Here is a 16,577-nt window from a genome sequence, read left to right as displayed (position 1 = left end):
GCCAATACTGGTAATATTACTGTAGCATCAAGGTTACAAGTGAGTGTAATGCCTGCATCACATGCATTTTGTAACAGCAATTCTCCTTCAAATTTACTGGTAACATTTATAATTCCAAGCCCAAATTGGTCATGGATTTTGAGAATGATGCATATACACATTTTGTATTCTCTGTCAGTACATTTTCAAAGTCAAAATACATTTTTGTTTAGCTAATCTTTTTGAGAAAATAAAACTTAAAAAAACCCTACACACCATTAGCACCCTTTGCTGCTAAAAGTCTTTAGGGTGAGAATCTGGCAGATTTGGAATGATATTGTCCATTGTTTAATGGCAGATTTGCTACAGTTCAGGTTTTTGTCACTTACTGAATTAAAGGGAGCCTGTACCGTGGGAGCAAATGTTTCCCTGTATTTTGCTCAATTTGTTTAATTTAGCAGACTATGAAGATTTAAATACTATAATACTAATGTGTAGGAGGTGACTCTTGTATGAAAGTGGTATATTTTAGTTTTTAAAATCTGCATAAAAATGTATTTTGACTTTTAAATTGTATTGTTACAGAATGGGAAGAAAAAAACAAGAAAACTCAAAAGAGGCGGTGAATATTTATTATAGTCTCTGTATGCTTGTTTTTGTGTAGAATACAGACCCGGAGGAATCTTATGTGAAAGGAGTTGCACTGGGAGTCCAACAACAACACTAAGCATCGCCCTGATTATTGAGGAACGGATTGTCCTGGATGATATATGCGACATCCCAACTGCATTTGCCCTTTTGTTTGGACTCATCTATGCTTTCAACCTGGAGTATCCAAAGGACTTGAGGTACACTTTCGAAGTAATTAAAAAATTGTTCATGAACCTTGGTACCCAGTGCTCTGCCCGGGTTCAGGCCTTAAAAACAGTTTGCTCAAGTAGCCTCCCATATTTAAACCCCGCCTATGGTCTTGGCTGGATTTTGAGGGGGGAAAGAGTTCCAAAAGGTTTCTGAAGGCCAATGTACAGGTTGTCTTGTTACAGACGATACGTTTTTGATAATGTCCATTCATTGTAAAAGCAATATATGACAAATTGTCCCACTGTTGATAGTGTCTAGTGCCCATAACAATAAACTGATATTGGAATCAGCATTGTTACTGTGTATGCTCAAGAAAGCATAACTTGGACTAAATTGTTGTTTTTTTGCAGCTTAACAGTTCTTGTTAAGATATTGCAGTTTTAAACAGTAAATGGATGGATAGATGCATGGATAAGAGAGGTTTTTAAGCCATTTTATAGAGTATTATTATTATCAGTGTCAAGAAAAGAAAAGAAAGTTGTCTTCCAATCTTTATGATGGGGTCAAGTCGGCCTGACTAGACAGACAGTCTAGTGTAACAACAAAATACAAAAATTGTTCCTGAATAAAACTGCAACCTGCACCAAAACGATCCTCAAGCAGCCCAGTTTCAAGGGAATGCCATTGTCCTTCTGCGTTGTATATATTTTCCATCACATACCATGTTCCAAAGCTTGTTTCAAGGCCTTGATTTTGGAGTCACAAAACTGAAGTTTTTCTTTTTTTTCTTTAAGCAGCCATTTGGATTTTTAAGGATGTTGACCCTCTGCTGTCTATGTTCAAGTGTTGACACCTGGAATTCATATAGTTATGCAAACAAATGTTTACTTTTTGTTAATAAACATTTCGTGTTTGAAGAAGTTTGTTTTCTTTAACTGTTGACTTTTCCAAAGAAAACGGTGTACATTTTTAATTAATTTAAATGAAGGCAAAGTTGCAAAGAATTGAGTGTACTCAACTAAATGGGCAGTGAAGTTCTCAACAAAAAATGTTAAGTGCTGTTGATGTATGTTTTCAATCTACAAGAACACACAATTTAAAGTTTCTCCAATTTAATATTTTAAGTGATCTGAACTTAAGTACATGAGTAGATGTAACTATCAAATGCAATATTTTAAGTAGTGTTAACTTAAATACATAAGTAGGTCTGAATAGTAATGCTACGTTTGACAAACTTAAGATATCACTTTGAGTGAACTTCTTATCATAAGTTGACAACACATTAGCCCTTAGTTGAGTGAACTCAAATAGGCTTTGCAGCTGGTTGCCTCACTTTTTTAAGTTGACTCAACTTTTTTTTTTTTTTAGTGTAGTTATATGGTAATCTACACATACATGTGTATGTGTAGATTACATATATAGTACATGATACATACACGCATACAGTACATATATACTCACAAGTATATATTTATTCGTATACTACTGCCAGCAGGCACATTTAAATAAATATAATCTGATTGATTTGGGTGATGAATAGGGTTGGGTACCGAGAACACGTCCGGTACCTACCGGACCGAAAAGCAACGCAGAGTTCGGTGCTTCCTTCCGGTGCCTGAGCCAATTTAAATACTTTTTTTTTTTTTACACTACTCTGTAAAGTTGCACGGTATATAGATACTAAAAAGGTATCTCTCCAGTTGATATTACTGATGACGTGTAGTCCAGTAAAGCAGCAGTTTTAGGATCCAACAGTGTCTGAGTTCTGTTGCACACGGTCCCATCAGGCCACCTGACTGTTCTTTTTTTAAATATATATTATGTATAGTTTGAAGTTAAAAGGTTTGAAGCTGCAGTTTGAAGTCAAGTGTTTTGTATGTACTTATTCATTTATATCTATAGTATACTTTAAACAGTTCATAATATTGTTCAATTTGAAAAAAAAAAATTGCCTTGGCAATAAAAAAGTATCGGTTCAGGCACCGGTATCGTTTTAAAAGTATCGGTTTAGCACCGGTATCGGAAAAAACCCAAACGATGCCCATCCCTAGTGATGAAGCACTTCAAATTAGCCAAATACATTTTCCCAACACTGACACATTTAACTTGTCTGATATATTTGCGACGCTTATGTCCCGCAGCGGGGGTGGCGTTAAACTGCGTTCACGCCAAAAACTTTGCAAAAATCGTTGCGAATCATTTGCTGTAAATGCAGCATTAGATCTTGCCATGATTACGGTATTGATTTCCTCATATGCGTTCATGATCGTCGCCTGTTTCTCAGCAGAGAAAAAAAAAAGAAGAGGTTCCTGAGTTTATTTGCCATTATACTGTTAGAACATCGTGGTGTCAGTGCTCGATTATTATCCCTTCTGAAGAGGAACGGGCACGCGCATTTATCCAGATGACTGACGTCTGGTTAGAATTAACGAGACCATTTCAGCACAGATCTGCCGTTGAGAGTTAGTCTGATGTCAATCTAGGGCTGCAACAACGAATCGATAAAATCGATAAAAATCGATTATCAAAAGTGTTGGCAACGAATTTCATTATCGATTCGTTGTGTCGCGCGATTATTACGCCGGGCAATAAGTCGCGGAGAGCAGAGCAACTGGCCGGCCAGCGTTTCTGAGATTGGAGTGAGACACGAGAAACGCTGAGGTTGTGATGTTCTCAAAAATAGAAGATCTTTGACAAGTCGAGTTTTGGCCAATAAGCGTCTTCATGTTCCTCAAACTTGTTTTTAATGGAAGCTAGTCAGCTTGCTATCGCGTTAGCTAACGTGTTTGGGTTGTGTATTGTCGTTAAAGTTACGTTATGTTCCGTTACAGTTCAGTCTTGCTTGTAAAAAAACGTAACGTGATGAAACATGCCGTCACCCCCCGGTCTGGTTCAGTTCACGCTGTCACTCGTTAACGTTAAACCGGGACACCGGCGGATCTGGCTGCAGGTTTTTTTTTTTTTTTTTTTACTCAAAGTAGAATGAAGCAAATCACGTAGTTGGCTTAGCCAACAACGTGACGTCGTGGTCATAAGAGACTCAGAATGAAAGAGTTTAAGGAAGAGGACGCTCTATATGTAGCAGTACAGCTTCCCTCTGTCCCAGTATTTCATACATATTGATAAAGCAAGGCATGCTAAATGCAGCCTCTGGAGGGATCAATTACAGTAAAAAGGGCTCACATTTGGCAGATGTAAAGCATAGATGTGTATGTTTTTAGTGTTAGTCCATTTTGTTGTTTTAATTAACAGCTCAGGGATGTTCAAGGAGCAACCTGTTTGTGCACTTTCTGAAGATGTTTTGCACTGTCACTTCTGTTTTTGAATAAAGGGTTGGAAATGAACGCTTTTTTGATAAAAAACATTTTTTTATCCGATTCATCGATTAATCGAAAAAATAATCAACCGATTAATCGATTATTAAAATAATCGTTAGTTGCAGCCCTATGTCAATCATCTCACTATTTTCAGCTGGATAATAGGACATTCGATCGACTTTGTTGAACCACATACGAGAAATAGGGCCCTGGTTGCTCGAGTAATCAGAGATCTTAAATGTCATGTAAATGAGAAAAATCTTTTTCCTCAATTGGGTAAGGGATTAAGCCACGTGGGCATTAAACAAGTTCCGTTTTTTGTTTTTTACAAAAGCACTTCTGCATGACAGAGGAAGTATTGTTTTGTGCAGCTGGAAGAAAATAAAGAGTATCACTTGAGTGGTGCATAACAGTATCTATAATCTGAATCAAAATATGGAGGGGTTCGGGGGAAAATCTGATTACTGACCAGATTGCATGTAAACACAGGTTTTACAGTAAGACGCATGTCAGCGCTCCGATTTTCCACCGATAACCTTGTTTCTTGTGGGCATGTAATCATGATGCGAGTGTGACAAACCCCACATGTAATCATGATGCGAGTGTGACAAACCCCACAAGTGAGCTTAAAGCTCTACATTAAGAAGTGCAGTGGTGGCGGGTGGAGCAGTAATCCTCCATCAGTCAGTCACTTTCCGCTGACCTCGTTCTCTCGGTTACAAATAGCCTCACGGAGAAATCAAATCTCAGACGGACAACCATTAACACCCCCCCCCCCCTCTCCTCCCCTTTTTTTTAGGGCATCATTTCATTAGCGGTTTGAAAATTTTGCCTTCTTTTGTATTCAAGGGGGAAGATATTTAAGTTCTTACGACATTAGATTAAACTGTGTTGACTTTCTGAAGTTAAGAAACTTCACCCACTACTATAAATTCCAGGAATTATTACAGCACCAAATCAGGGTATAAGTCAATACATCATTGAAATTGACCATTGGCTAAACACCTTCAGAAAAAAAAAAGTGATTGTCCAATCATAGTTTAGCAAATGTAAACGAGGAACAGATGATGTAAAAAAAAAAAAAAAAACTAACACACATTTGGTCCAACTGACTTGATCAGACACGTTTTATATTGCAATCCAGTCCTATGCGAAAAATATGTCGCGTGCTTTTCACAATGGAATTTGCTGCTTTAAGCTATCACTAGTGACACTTGGCTTGTTCGTAAGAGCTGCGCTTGGAATCCAGACGAGAGCAGGCGGCAGCAGCAGGAGGCGTTGTCAATAGACTGCGATCAAATCGGACAGTTTTAGGCTGCCTTCAAAGTATACACAGGAAATTACAGGAAAAATGACTTCCTGTTAGTTCCGAATATGTGTTTATAAATATATATTTATGTAGAAATGTGTGTGTAGCTGCATCCTTTGTTCTTTTTATGTCTGCCTGTGAAATACATTACTAGTGGTTTTGATGTGTGTTATATAAATACAATTTTGTATTAACAACCACACAAGATATGTTTTAAGATTAAACATGAGACGAATAGTCAACAATCCAGCGTTAAGTATTACAACTACACATAAAATTTTAATTTTCTACAACACTGGTGTTTGCTGTCAGATCTAAGAGCCAATCAGCTCTCTGATATGGCGACAGCCAGGCGTTTCCCATCATGCACTGGGCCAGGCAGTCGGGGGAGAGCTACTGCGGCGCCTGGCTCTCAAATCAACTGCCGGCTCGTGGGATTATCGTTGACCACGTGTGCATGACGTCAGAGCAAGTCGGACACAAATCTAACCAGCATGCATTGCGCGCCAATCGATTCTGCGCAGAACTGGCTCATCTCGAACGAGCCTATAGATGAGCTGTGCGACTCCGCACCTTGTGCTTAAAAGTTAGAAAATAGCTAATTGTTTTCCACAATAAGATATTTACTAGTAACTCAATATTAGTTATTTTTTTATTAACTTTATTTTCATTTTTCTAACACAGTGATAGCGCTTTTCTTTTTTTGTCTGATGGAGTGATCTGGTTTACTTGAAAGGGATTGCAATGCTCTTTATTCTATTGTTTATAAAAGCACAGATCGAGTCACCAGCACTGTGAGGTATTACTTTGTCGTACTGTGAGGTACCACTATGTAGTATGTCCGTCCGTGTGTTCCCCCCCGAAGCTGTAAACCTAGGGGAAACACTGGACTAAATAAATTAAAGAAAGTCCTTAATTTTAGAAAAAATAATTTAACTGAATTGTCATGCAGCTTCAAATTCAGTTTATTCGAGCGTCAAGTGATGTCAATCAAAAGAGCCATTATATTCATCTAAAAAGAGAAATGTGTGCTCAGGGACTTTACCTGGTTATTAAACATCTTGTTTCAGCTCAGTTCTCCTCTCTGTTCACACCATTGTTGGTCAGTTAATTCATGTGATAGGGTTCTGATCATATTAATTCATGTGTTAGGGTGCTGATCATATTGGCCTCTTAGGTTTATTTTTCTGTTCCTTAATTTGGGATGCGAGTCGGTCCGTTTGCTCTAAAGATGTGTGCCTTGTCTCGTAGTGACGCTTCACATCGCTGCTTTTAATATCGCTGAACATGAGACATACTACTTTTGAACTGGTTGTGGGAATAATAAACATATAATAGTCTGTCCAGGCTCTGGTTAAGCGGTCCACATTTATCTTTTTGGAGCGCCAACTGAAATAACCTCTGACTCACATACTTTTTCCAACTATCTGGTCTCTCTCCTGTCGCTTGTGTGTGTGAGAATATCTCACTCAAGTCGAGGGCAGAGCTTAACGGAATACACACAAGTGATTGGCCGAATAGGATCACATGAGAGGCTTCACAATGCGTGTGATTGGTTGGTGTGTTTCCTGGACCTCTGAACGAGAGCCGTAAAGACAGGAACAGCTGCGCCGGTAATATAGAAGCAATCCATCAACAGTTAATAATTCGGTAATAATAATTGGTTTTTGGTCCAGAAACAACGGCGTCTGGGTCCGGACCGCGGTCCGCCTGTTAGGGACCCGTGGTTTACACTGACTCAAAAATTAAATAAAAACAAAATTGGCAAAAAGCCTGCCAGATTAAAAAAAAAAAATGTCACACAGCCAAACGGTAAAACTACTGCTCTTTAAAATGTCTAAAAACAATTTTGACACAGAAACAAGGCAGGGATGCTAAAATGCTCTGAAAACTGGTTTACATGGGATATAATGCCCATATGACCCCAGGGTTTGTTTCACAATACAGGTCAGGTGTCTGGTTCTCGTTTCTCACTCACTCACTCTCACACACACCCTCCTCAGTTGCCTGAGCATGTGCACGGTGAAAAGGTATTTACAGTTAGTTTCCTTCACGTGTCCCCCAGGAATTGGCAAGGCAAGGAAGCTGCTTCTCCTCCCTTCTGTCATGAATCTAGTTCAAAGCAGCGGGAATTCACTGAATAGGGGCCTTCTGTGAGGCCGCCTGAAGGTATCACTTGTGTTTGCTTTATTAGACGCTCCTCTTATTAATTCCACTCTTTAGTTTTCCACGACAAAGTCGAAGGAGATTGATGGTCAACAATAAACCTTGCTCCAAAGGTCGGGAACGTGCAAATGCAGCAGGGAGGGAAGACCAAACAATCAGCAGACATCCCTCAACCCGACCAAGCCCACAAAAACAAATCACTGTGACAATCCGAGAGCGCAAATGAGATCCGCGCGCAAATCAAAACAGCTGCGCGTGTAATTTACTTTGACGAGCGCTTTTACGTCACTCCGCGAGCAAAAGTACCTCTCACGTGAGCAAAAGTTTTTAACCTGCTCGCGAGTCTGTTACCTAGGGTTGGGTGCCTATACGGCCGCTGCCTACCGGACCGAAAACGCAACACAGATTTCGGTGCTTCCTTTCCTGAGCCGATTAAAAAATGTTTACACTACTATAGGGCTGCAACTAACGATTATTTTAATAATCGATTAATCGGTTGATTATTTTTTCGATTAATCAGATAAAAAAATGTTTTTATCAAAAAAGCGTTAATTTCCAACCCTTTATTCAAAAACAGAAGTGACAGTGCAAAACATCTTCAGAAAGTGCACAAACAGGTTGCTCCTTGAACATCCCTGAGCTGTTAATTAAAACAACAAAATGGACTAACACTAAAAACATACACATCTATGCTTTACATCTGCCAAATGTGAGCTCTTTTAACTGTAATTGATCCTTCCAGAGGCTGCATTTACAAACCCTGCTTTATCAATATGTATGAAATACTGGGACAGAGGGAAGCTGTACTGCTACATATAGTGCGTCCTCTTCCTTAAACTCTTTCATTCTGGGTCTCTTATGACCACGACGTCACGTTGTTGCCTAAGCCCAACTACGTGATTTGCTTCATTCTACTTTGAGTAAAAAAATTTAAAAAAACCTGCAGCCAGATCCGCCGGTGTGCCGGTTTAACGTTAACGAGTGACAGCGTGAACTGAACCAGACCGGGGGGTGACGGCATGTTTCATCACGTTACGTTTTTTTACAAGCAAGACTGAAATGTAACGGAACATAACATAACTTTAACGACAATACACAACCCAAACACGTTAGCTAACGTGATAGCAAGCTGACTAGCTTCCATTAAAAACAAGTTTGAGGAACATAAAGACGCTGATTGGCCAAAACTCGACTTGTCAAAGATCTTCTATTTTTGAGAACATCACAACCTCAACTTTTCTCGTGTCTCACTCCAATCTCAGAAACGCTGGCCGGCCAGTTGCTCTGCTCCGCTCTTTTTTTTCTTCTCCGCGATTTATTGCCCGGCGTAATAATCGCGCGACACAACGAATCGATAATGAAATTCGTTGCCAACACTTTTGATAATCGATTTTTATCGATTTTATCGATTCGTTGTTGCAGCCCTTCACTACTCTGATGACGCCGTCCTGGCAGCAGGTAACGCGATAGCCTATCGTTTGTATCGCTACAGTAGCCGGCTAGCCATCAATCTTTGAAAAGGCCGAAAGGTAAGCGGTCAAAAGTGTGGCTGCATTTCGCAAAAAAAGATGTGAACAACTCGACGTACAGCAAATGCAATAAAACAATTGCATGCAAAGGAGGGAACACGTCAAATTTAATGAAATATCTGGCAACAAATAACATCCACTTGAAAGCAGAGGCATGCACCGTGTTTGACTACCTGCGTGAGCGTGAGCCCATGACAAGCACATTAGCGGGCAGTGTGGGCATCCCTGCCCCCAGCAATGGAGAGACAAAAAAAAGTCTTGCCTTCATAAAAGTAGGCCTGATAACAACAAATGATAATTATAACCATGTTTAAGTTAGCAAGCAAGCTACTAACAAACGGTAGGCTACCTGCCGACATCATAGCAAGTCAGTGTAATGTACATGTAGTGGCATGTACAGTGATGCTTCTGTTGCCTGTAACATATTTAACATTATTTATGTTTATATTGTTGGCTCTCCAGCATCAACAGTGAACCCATTCACCTTGGTAAAGAAGGCTCATTTAACAAAAGACAAGGTGAAGGAACTCCACAGGTATGTGACCAAATGTGTGATCAAGTAACTGCATTATTTTTCCACTGTGGAATCTCCATGGTTCAGGTAAAAAAAAGTAATGGAAAACATTTTTTTGTATAAAATCTGTTTCACAAAAAGACAAATAAATATCCTCAAATTTCTTTTATACAGAGAGGTGACCACTGCCCTCAATCCTCGCTACAGACCCCTATCCAGGGATGATCTTACCAATACATGAATTCCTTCATGGTACTCTGTTGAGAAACAGAATGTTATTCAGGAGTTAGCAAAAGTTAATAAGGCTGCTATTACTTGTGATGGGTGGACCAGTGTGGCACAGGACCACTATTTAACAGTTACTGTACACTACACCAGTCATGGCCACATTAAGCAGAAGGTGCTAAACACCAAAGCTCTGTATGAGTCACAGACAGGCCTAGTGGTGGCAGACGAGATAAATAGCATTCTGGTGGAATTCTCTCTGAACACGAAAGTTGTTCGCCAGCAATATGGATGTCGCACTGAAGACATTCAAGTTTTTAAAAAGGCGGGGTGCTTCGCCCATACCCTAAATCTGGCAGCACAGAAGGTTTACAGCATACAAAGTGGTGTGCTGAAGAGGTCCACCATGGCCAAAACCGTCCTGCAGGAGACGCAGCGACTTCTGGGTAAGTTAAGTAGCATAGCCTTGTTATGAATCTAAAAAAATATATGTTTGTTTCAAACATCTTCAGCAGTGTAGATTGTAAATCAAAATGTGTATTTGTGTTTCAGATCTGCCAGAACACAACGTGATTCTGGGTGTCAGAACACTGTGTAACTCCCTTTTCCTGATGGTGGAGAGGTTCTGGGAGCAGTACCCGGCCATCCCGGTAGCCTCACTTGACCAACGACTCAGGAAGCCAATGGAGAAAGACAGGCGAGTTGATGGATAAGAAGATCAGTAAACAATTAATAACAACATAATAATAGTTGATATTTAATTATTATCTACATATCTTCTTTTTAACCCCAGACTGGAAAGGCTCACTAAATGACGACTTCCAGAAAGCAGAGGAGTTTTGTTGTACACCTCAACCCTCTGCGTATCCAGTGAGAGGTCCCCCACATGTGGCCAAATTATCCCCATCCTGACTAAGCTGGAGGTGCATTTCAAGCAGTGTCGGAAGGGCAAAACTGCCCCTAAGAAATATAATTTTAACCCTGATATCACTAGGAGAGGGGCACAAAATGCCCCCATAATTTCCTCTAATAATTATGATCATTTAATGAACTTGTAAATGTTTTGATTTTCACGCACACACGCACCCTTTCTTCCCTCTGTTGTCACCTCAGCATCAAGCCGAGCTCATCTCTTTGAAGGCGCGCTGGCTCTGGAGCCGGTACAACTGTCATCACCTGCACATCACCGGAAGCAAACAAGGTTACAGAAGACTGGAGGGTTGGACAAAACGAAACTCGAGAGGTGTCACCCGCAGCTTTTATGGGGCGTTGTGTGTCCGACATTGGAAGAAATGGATTTTGTCCTAAAGTGCGAAAAACAACCATGTATGATGTGCTATGCCGGGGCTACTTCGACGTGTCACAGTAGAAAAGGCCCACCGGTGAATCAGAAAACAGCTGAATGACATGTAGCCGCTTCAGTGTCAGGGTCCTGGTATTGTGCATGCTGTCGCGCCGCCGCGGCTTACTGGGACAGCTGAATAGAACGGAGCAATCATCAATGGTTTCCGTAGCACCTGTGGTTTTCTTAATTTCATTCGTCAAAATGTTTGCTATGAAATCAAGCCTACACAAAGCTGTCGGTAGCAGAACGTGCAGTCAGTCAGACTGTCAGTCAACCAGCAGTTTGTCATTACTATAATAAATGGCCAGCTATGCAGTTGTTGAATAGTAATATTACAGCACTTTTAAATACAATTAGTACATTGGAATTATTTTTGATATATGGCAAGTTTAAATGTAATGTAGGTATCTTAATAAATGAGCTAAATTGGTCAATTTAAATTTCTTTGGAAAACAGGAAAAAGATTAAAGGTAAGGATAAAACTCACTCAGAATATTTTCAACAAAAAAAATGATGCTGAAAGGAATTGAGGAGAACTCACAGCTTCAACCGATGCTTTAGGCAAATTCACACTTTTACTTTATTATTTCAAATTATTTCAGTAGTTTTAAATTCAATATTTCAGCTATTTCAACAGTTCACAATGTTTTTTCAGAAATAAGACCAAATAAAAAGGCCTGTCGTTTCATTTATTATACATTATATATTTATTTTAAGAGAGTAAACTGTTGCTTTACATTCAAATCAAATGTACGATTACAGGCGTTCCAGTTCTACAGGGGTGAACCATTCACCGATCTGAACTGTGGCCACACTCGGCGATTAGATGACTGCAATATGACCGCGGCAGTGTTCCCCACCTATTGCGTGCTACTGCTCGGCAGAACACCATTATGGGCGGCCCTCAGTTGTGGCAAGAGGCCAGTAGCTGCAGGCAGCCGTGAAGTTGAGTTGAATAAAGAGAGTGAAAGAAATTGAGAGTCTGTAACAAAGATGAAAGAAAGAGAAGCGCCTCAGTATTCAGTGCGAGCAATCAGCCATCTCTCTCTGCGTCTATCTTTATCCTCAACCAAATCTGCTTTCATTGCCTCACCATGCACACGCACACACACACGCACACACACACACACACACACACACACACACACACACACACACACACACACACACACACACACACACACACACACACACACACACACACACACACACACACACAAAAAGACAACACTATCAACAGCATCTTCTGCGCACACAAATCGCCCACACTTTGTAAATCCTTTGGAGCAAAAAAATAACAAGTAATCCAAATCTGTGCCCATGCTCAATTAAAGCAAGAGTTTTTCGATTCCACAATCTCTCCTGAGCGCTTCACAACAAGTGCCCTCCTTCAGAAACGCTCCTTTTGTGCGGAGGCTGGTTAATAGTTCAAACTGAACGGACACTACACTCAATACAAACATTTCTTGAACATGCAATGTATTGACTAATCTTAGGTGGCACGGTTCCTCATCAAGGACATAGCTTTAACAGTGGTTTCGGTACCCCCCTTAAGGGTTACAAGATGGAGGAACGACAAGAAAAGAACGGAAAAAAACCTACACAAGATAAAGTTAATTTTTTCCTAATTTCCCAAAATAAATCCTACAAATTTAACAAAGTGGAAATGTAGAATCTTCACTTTTAAGTCTTTGTTTGTGTTCAGCGATAACTAGTGACGAAGGGGCCCCAAGTGTGAGTTGCTTCATTATAAAAGGAATAATCCAATATCAATGGTGAATATGATTAGCTTAACAGAACGAACACTCAAAAAACAGAGGAGCAAGTAGCCTGGGTCCGTCCAAACTTAGGGAACAACATCAACCTTTGAGCTCCCCTCAAGTCCACTGACATCCCAATACATCTCATGCGCTCGAGTCTGACAAAAAAAAAAAAAAAAAAAACACAGCATGTAGTGGTTATATGCCAAATTATTTCATGGCTGGGAGCAGTGATTTCGCACACAGTCTCTGCCAGTTGCCTCCCAGGATCAGAAATAGTCCAGCACATTTGAAATTACACAAGCTTTGTTTAGTAGTTTAGCAACTAAAACAGAAAAAAAAGAGACTCCTCTCAAATGATAAGAGAAATGTGAGAAAGTGTCTAACAGACCAGACTGGAATGCATGCTGTTGTCAGAGTTTTCAGGAGTGGGGGAAAAAACTAAGAAGGATGTGCACCTCAATCAATTCCACAGCCTTCCCTTACTAATCAAACTATCTGCCAAAAAAGCCCTTATGGCAGCTACGGCTGCACATCATCTGAACCGCTTGATTATGTTTGTGGCCCTTTGAGCCAAACGCTGCTCTAATATTACTGCCTAATGTAGGTCAATACATTGTTTTCCAAGAAGCCAAGAGATATGGTTTCCAATAGACCTGAAGGGGGCAAAGACATAGAGCCTGACAGAGTCAGCAGCATACATGACGCAGCAGAGTGTTTCATGAAGGGACCGCACACTCAAGAGTACAACCTTGTGTAAGCACAGCACTGTATGAACACGTCAAACACACCTTTGCAGCAAAGAGGACATCAAGTTAAGCATCTGTGCAGCATGATAGAGAAGGGGGGGGGGGGGGGTCATGAAAAAGGGCAGGTATGACGACCACAGTGATGATGCAACCACGCCGACTCTCGACACAGCGGACGGAAATTGACATTGAAGCCTGGGAGCTGTAATTATTTTTTCTTGTAGGTCATGCATAACTGCCACCGGCCTCGTATCGATGATAGGAGGGGTTTGAAATGTACCGTCTGATTTGAAAAATATATATATTTTTCAAAAGATGGCATCTCCTCTCCTCATTCAGCACAAACTAAGTGGAGAAGCGCACCATCTCAGCCTTGAGAGGTTCGACCACGGCAACAGAAACTTCAGAGCTGGACACTTCTTGAAGGCCATTGACTAAAAGCTACAACCTTAATTGGGTTATGCATGTAGGAGCCTGGACTATACACACAAAGAGACACAGAGAGGGAGATAGAGAGGCCATATGACCACATCCCTGCAGTGAAATGACCTATATATATTTTTTAACTCAAGTTTGTGCCTGTAACTTGGCCAGCACATTGGTGATGAAGCGCCATAGCAACACTGGATTTTCAGTGAGGGCACTTTCAAAAAATCTTACATCCCATACACTGACAAGATATCACGAATTAACATTACTGCCATGCGTGACGCTAATCTCGTCCTTGATTATGCAATTAACCATCTGTCTTCAAATAGTCCAAATTTCAAAGAGTTCATCCGTGGTGTTCAACCCCGCAGTGAGAGTGGCACCGCTGGCGCTGGACTCTGTCGCCCCTCGGTTTATCCGCACGGAGGCTCAAGCAGAAACTTTGTACGCTTGTCATGTGCACGTTCATTTTGTGAGCGCGTGTGATGGGAATGCTAATGTTAAGGTCACCTAGCATCTGTTGGCGTCGCCTCTGGGTAAACAACACGGACGGACTGTCTGTGGACTGTCTGTCGGTGCAAAGTTCTGACTCGACGACGCCAACATTTCCTAAACACAGAAGCAGCCTTTGTTTAAATGTAGGCGGCTACTAGCTACTAGTTACTACTTCGTCGTCGTTTAGGGTGAAAACTCCAGTAGTCTACACAGCAACAGTCTGTCGACGTTTCAAATCCCCATTGAAAACTTTGACAACTTTAGCGTCAGTATCGCGACACACGTCGATTACAAGCTAGCACTAACTTTGACAGGGGACGTGAAACGTCGTTAAAACACAACTGGAACTCTTACTTCGAAAGTGGTGTTGCATTTTGGATTGTTTTTTTTCGCCACTTACCATCTTCCTTTTCATCGAAAACGGGTCTCTTTGAAGAACTATTGGCTCCCATCCTCTTCTTCCACTTGCCCCAGTGAAACATTGATGCTCAGGTTGCATTCCTCGCCTCTTGAGGAGAAACTGCAGCTCTGTGTTGGACACCCTCCTCAAAATACCGTAGTACTAACCGTACATTTCTCACCCCCTCCCCTCCCCCCCCCAAAAAAATACCGCGTCCGTTATTTCGCTTTAATTAACGTTATCGGATATCTATTCAGCCGCGAACGTGATCGCCGCCACTTAAAGTCTCACTCAACCTTACGCGCTAAACCAGGCGAGATAACCGACGCACCAGGCAATATTGTCAAAGAAACACTGTTCGGTTTGTTACAGTTGGAGGTTGGTGTCACCACTCGGTGCTGGTAGTGTTCCGCTGTCTTCCGTAGCCTGCCAGCCAAACCGAGAGACTCGTGTTTGGTCGGGGTTGAGAGCTGCGTCGAGTTAGCCACAGTTAGCGAAAACAAAACCGGAAGTCGCGCAATGTCGCTTTAAGAATAAAAGCTTGGAGACGTGTCAGACGTTAGTCATTGGTGCAATTTGGCCTCATTTAATTGATAACATTCATTTTATGATTGATATCAATACATGTTACCACCAAAGCACGCAGATAAACAAAATGTAGTGTTTGAAAGCAGTCTTTATAAACAGTAAGTGTGAGCGAATGAGCATGATATCCAAATAAATAACAGTTTTTCCTCTATGTTATATAGTAAAAGTAAGTAAAAGCCTCTAGTGGATCAGAAAAAAAGATATACAGCTTTCTAAAATCCTCCTGCGTAGTTTAATTAATCTGCGTTTATTTCCTTTCCCTTTAATCGAATTTCCACAGACGCCATTATTGTGAAAGATAGAACCGAAAGCTTCCCGCTAGTTTTCCGTGTAACTTGACCCTTGTAATGTGACAGTTGCTGGCCAGTGACTGTAGTCGACGTAGCCCCCTGTATCACAGGCTGTCATGCATATCAACGCGTGGGGACCAGCCTCTGTAGGTGAAGCCAGGATGGCTCGGAACAAATTGCGGAGGGGAGGCGGGCGCGCTTGTTACGAGCAGAAAGCTGGTGCTTTCCTGCAGTTTATTTGCGGTTTACCTTGTTTGAACGTGGGCTGCGGCCGAGCCAGTCTCCACTTCTAAAGAACGATGAAAACGTGGAAGGCAATTTCACATTCATTTATTAGGTCAAAACAATTAATGAAAATACATAAATAACTCAAACCAAACGATGAAATATTATATCAGAAATTAAACAATTGGTAATAAGATAAATAACTACCGCCAGCCAATTAATTTGAATTGGTTAAATAAAAAGTCAACCTTTGAAATGAAGAAAACATTTCCTAAAACCAATCCCCCCCTTAAATAATGTAATATATCAGATACATTCTATGGATGATTTTAAAGTCGAAACGAAATTTAAAAAATATTATTTTATTATTGAACGCTTAAATACATTAATTACATCATGTAATGCTTAATTGTCACCATTTTTGTCACCAATTTAATAAATCGCAAGTTAAAAGGT

At 40.7% G+C, this 16,577-nt stretch overlaps 1 protein-coding gene across 1 annotated transcript in view; it reads right to left on the bottom strand.

The window, feature by feature from the left end:
- The window catches only part of stk32c (serine/threonine kinase 32C), a gene marked incomplete at both ends in the record, with an annotated part of 147,585 nt that extends 132,485 nt beyond the window's left edge, over window positions 1-15,100 (bottom strand). Inside the window, one exon of the mRNA XM_079229600.1 lies at window positions 15,019-15,100. Within this exon, the coding sequence (XP_079085726.1) occupies window positions 15,019-15,100 (82 nt within the window). The remainder of the gene's footprint in view (window positions 1-15,018) is intronic.
- Between the last annotated feature and the right edge of the window lie 1,477 nt (window positions 15,101-16,577).

The sequence above is a fragment of the Taurulus bubalis genome (assembly GCF_910589615.1).
Source record: "Taurulus bubalis genome assembly, chromosome: 14".
NCBI classification, from domain to species: Eukaryota; Metazoa; Chordata; class Actinopteri; order Perciformes; family Cottidae; genus Taurulus; species Taurulus bubalis.
The sequence above is the reverse complement of the archived record's forward strand: the minus strand, read 5'-3'. Positions and strand labels throughout refer to the sequence as shown.